Consider the following 3,303-nt stretch of genomic DNA (forward strand, 5'->3'; position numbering starts at 1 on the left):
GTAGCCGCGGAGTGTCTCGGCGCGGTGTTTTGTCGTGCGTACCCCGGGACTGGACTTTCCTGCGGGATAAACTTGCGGAGCGGTCCGTAGGGCGAGGCCCGGCGTGCGACTTGGAGACACTTCCCAAGTTGGAGGAAACGGGAAGGACGTTTGTCCCACCGAAAAGCGTGCGCAGGGGCACTCACGGGAGGGGCTGACGGTGACATTCACATCCTCGCCAGCCTGCGCAGGGGTCCCCGGGGCTGCCCCGTCCTAGGAGGCCTGGGTCGGTGGTGTGCAGCAGCTGCCCAGTCCTAAGCATCTCCTGGAAAAGCCCCGTGTAGCACACCATGAAGTAAGCAGGCACTGATGGCTGCAGGCAGGAGAACCTATTCTGACTTCACCTCATGGTAAGATTCCAAAAGATTAATTTCCACAGAGTTGCATAACAAGATAGCAAACCCACCATGGCTGTCTCATGGTAGTAAGTCATTTACTTTTGTAATTGTGAAGATAAAACCTAAATTTCCTGAGTCCCACACAGATATTTGTGATACATCAATCACAGCAGTTGGCTTTTGCAAGACAGTTCCAGGGGGGAAGGAAGGGAAATCCTGTGACACTCATTTTGTTTTCTTTGTAGATACCACTGAAGTACCTGCTTTCCAACGCTTTCCTCATTTAACTTCACCTTGAGTTCAGCTGGTCGGCAGCATGACTTCTACCAAGAACACCTCAAAACTTTCCCTGATCCTTGTTTCATTGCTGCTGGTGCTGCCAGTAGTTGAAGCCCTGGACGCAGGAGATACCATCGCCTTCCTCCTAGGCCTCACTGTCAGTGTTGTTGGATTCTGTGCCTGCCTTGGCTTGTATGCAAGGAAAAGAAATGGACAGCAATGATTTCAAGAAGATGTTCAGATGAAGTGAATTTCCAAACACAGCTTGGGGTTGAGATCTGGGGTGAAAAACAGCTTCAATTCTGGTTAACTTTTTAAAAAAACCATGTAGCAGATATTTCTGCAAACCCCTCTTACTGTGCAATACAACAGAACCAAGACTGTAACCAGTAAAAGGGATTTGTAGGATCTGCCCTTATGACAGTAAGATGATTTTATATCACTTGTGATTAAATATTGCCTTAGAGAAGGGTAAGACCTTTTTGAATGGGGAAGGAAAATCATAGAGTGGTTCACAGTAAATGTTTATAAATGGAACATATGAAGGAGACCACCACCAAGTTCCACAATTTTGGTTTCAAGGGTTAATCAGGAGGAAGCACCTATTAATCTTCCAGTCAAGATGATAGAGCTTTTGAAGTACTTCTAACTAGCTAGCTAGAAAGCAGACCGCTTTGACCTGTGTGCACGTGCTCACGTTCTTATGTAATGACAGTTAACACCTAACACCTCACTTCTGCTGTCACAGGGATGAGACTTCAGAGAACTAAGAAAACATAGAAAACTTTTTTTCCTTACGTATTTTTATTTTAGAATGTGCTTCTCCCGTAGCCTGTGTTCTTACCAAGTAGATGTATCTACTTGTATCTATCTTAAGAATGGGAACACTATTTTTCTTCACAGAAAAGTACATGTAAGGCTGCGTAAATCAGATTAAGGCTATGGGTTTTGTCTCTTGTTTATTTTTTGTACATGGTTTTCCTTTAGGCACATCAGGTTTAAGACTTATTTTATTTGGTCTTTGTATTTTTTTCCCCAAAACTTTATGTCTTATTACGAGAAATTACATGTACTATTTCTGCATTAGGGGGTTATTAGAATTTTAACAAGACAGTTGTGCACATTTCTTTTGCAATATAGAAATAACATGTTTTGTTAAAATCCTGGTTTTAGTCAACAGGTCCATTGTTCTCAAGTGTCTTCCTCATGACAAACTTAACATTGCTAGCTAAACTTGTAGGCTTCTTACCTAACTGATGATTATGAGTTCCACAGAAGATTAGGACCAAAACCAAAGTAAAAGATCCTGATGCAAAAGGGGAGATGTAAATGGTCTTATTCTGTTCATGCTCAGTCAGATTGTATGGTATATGGTTGAAAGACTTGACTCAGTAGCATATCCAGGACCTATTTCTTAATTTTAAGTACCAAAGTTGAAATGGCACAGTCAAGAATGTCTACCACAAGTCCCTCTGGCTTGTTAGGGTGTTCTAGCTGTCTGCTTGAGACAAGGAGCACCATTCGTAACAGCAGCAGAATAGGAGCATAGGAAGGTGAGCTCTCTACAGTTCACAGAATCTCCTTCTGATCTTGTGCTGTGGACACTGACGCTCTTGCTAGAAATCTTGGCTTTTATCTTTCAGAGCTGGGGAAAAAGGATAAATGGGATGCACAGCTATATATTTTGATACTATTCCTCGCCTTCCTCTATAAATGTCTCTGTTCAGTAGAGCACAAAGCAATGGCTGGAAGAGTTGTCAGGCAGGTCTTATGTAAGTAATTGGGTGGGCAAATCATGTTCTCCAAATTCTAAGATTTCTGTATTCTGTATGCTATTTGTGTCTGGTTTGACTTCTGTTTCCAGCCTCTGAGGAGACAGAAGCCCTGATTATTTCAGACTTGCAATTTATGTCCCTCTCTCATGGTTGTTAGAGGGAGGATGGTAAAACAAAAGCTTCCAAAATTGTGTGGGGTTAAAAACGTAGGACTCAACCCAGCAAGCCACAAGAATGTAGGTTTCTGCTCTCAAGTTACAGGAATAATAATGGTCACAATGATACTCTGATGAGACCTAAGTCTTGCCAGGTAGCTGCTCTTGAATTCTTTCTGTGGCTTCCAAAAGTCAGAAAGAGACATGGTGCACAATTACTACATACAAATGAAATTTACAGCCTTAAGAGGAGCTCCAGACAGTAGTGTCACCTTTGAAGGCTGCCCAGCAGCAGTAGATGATCCTGTATGTGATTATTCAATTGGCTGGATGGAAGCACACATCAAGTGTGATCTTCCATGTTCCAGTTTGGCTAAACCATTACCCCTTCAAAAAAACAACCAAACAAAAAACTCGGTTGACTTTGTATTTGCCAAAACTCAGGTTGTTTGTTAAATTCTCGATAGAATATCAAATATGGCTCTTTCAATAGACTAAGTCTTATCACAAGCAGCTTTTCACAGCCTCCTTGATCATCACTTTGGAAAAGAGACTTTCACAGAATTGTGCAACAGTTTCACTGCAGGAGAACAAAATTTTAGCAGAGTAATTAGCATCAGGTGATAGGGATATGAGGAACTGTGTCCTTTCCCTGAAGCTGTATTTACTTCATTGAAAGGTGTCTGCACAGCATAATGGCATTATTTCCTGGGTTCC

General features: G+C 42.3%; 1 protein-coding gene across 1 annotated transcript; it reads left to right on the forward strand.

The window, feature by feature from the left end:
• The first annotated feature begins 693 nt into the window (after nt 1-693).
• Nucleotides 694-879, forward strand: SMIM30 (small integral membrane protein 30). Its single transcript, XM_029085606.1, has one exon. The coding sequence runs from the start codon at nt 694-696 to the stop codon at nt 877-879; it is 186 nt and encodes a 61-aa protein (XP_028941439.1).
• Nucleotides 880-3,303: the final 2,424 nt, after the last annotated feature.

The sequence above is a fragment of the Antrostomus carolinensis genome, unplaced genomic scaffold, assembly GCF_000700745.2.
Source record: "Antrostomus carolinensis isolate BGI_N321 unplaced genomic scaffold, ASM70074v2 scaffold55526, whole genome shotgun sequence".
Classification (NCBI taxonomy): domain Eukaryota; kingdom Metazoa; phylum Chordata; class Aves; order Caprimulgiformes; family Caprimulgidae; genus Antrostomus; species Antrostomus carolinensis.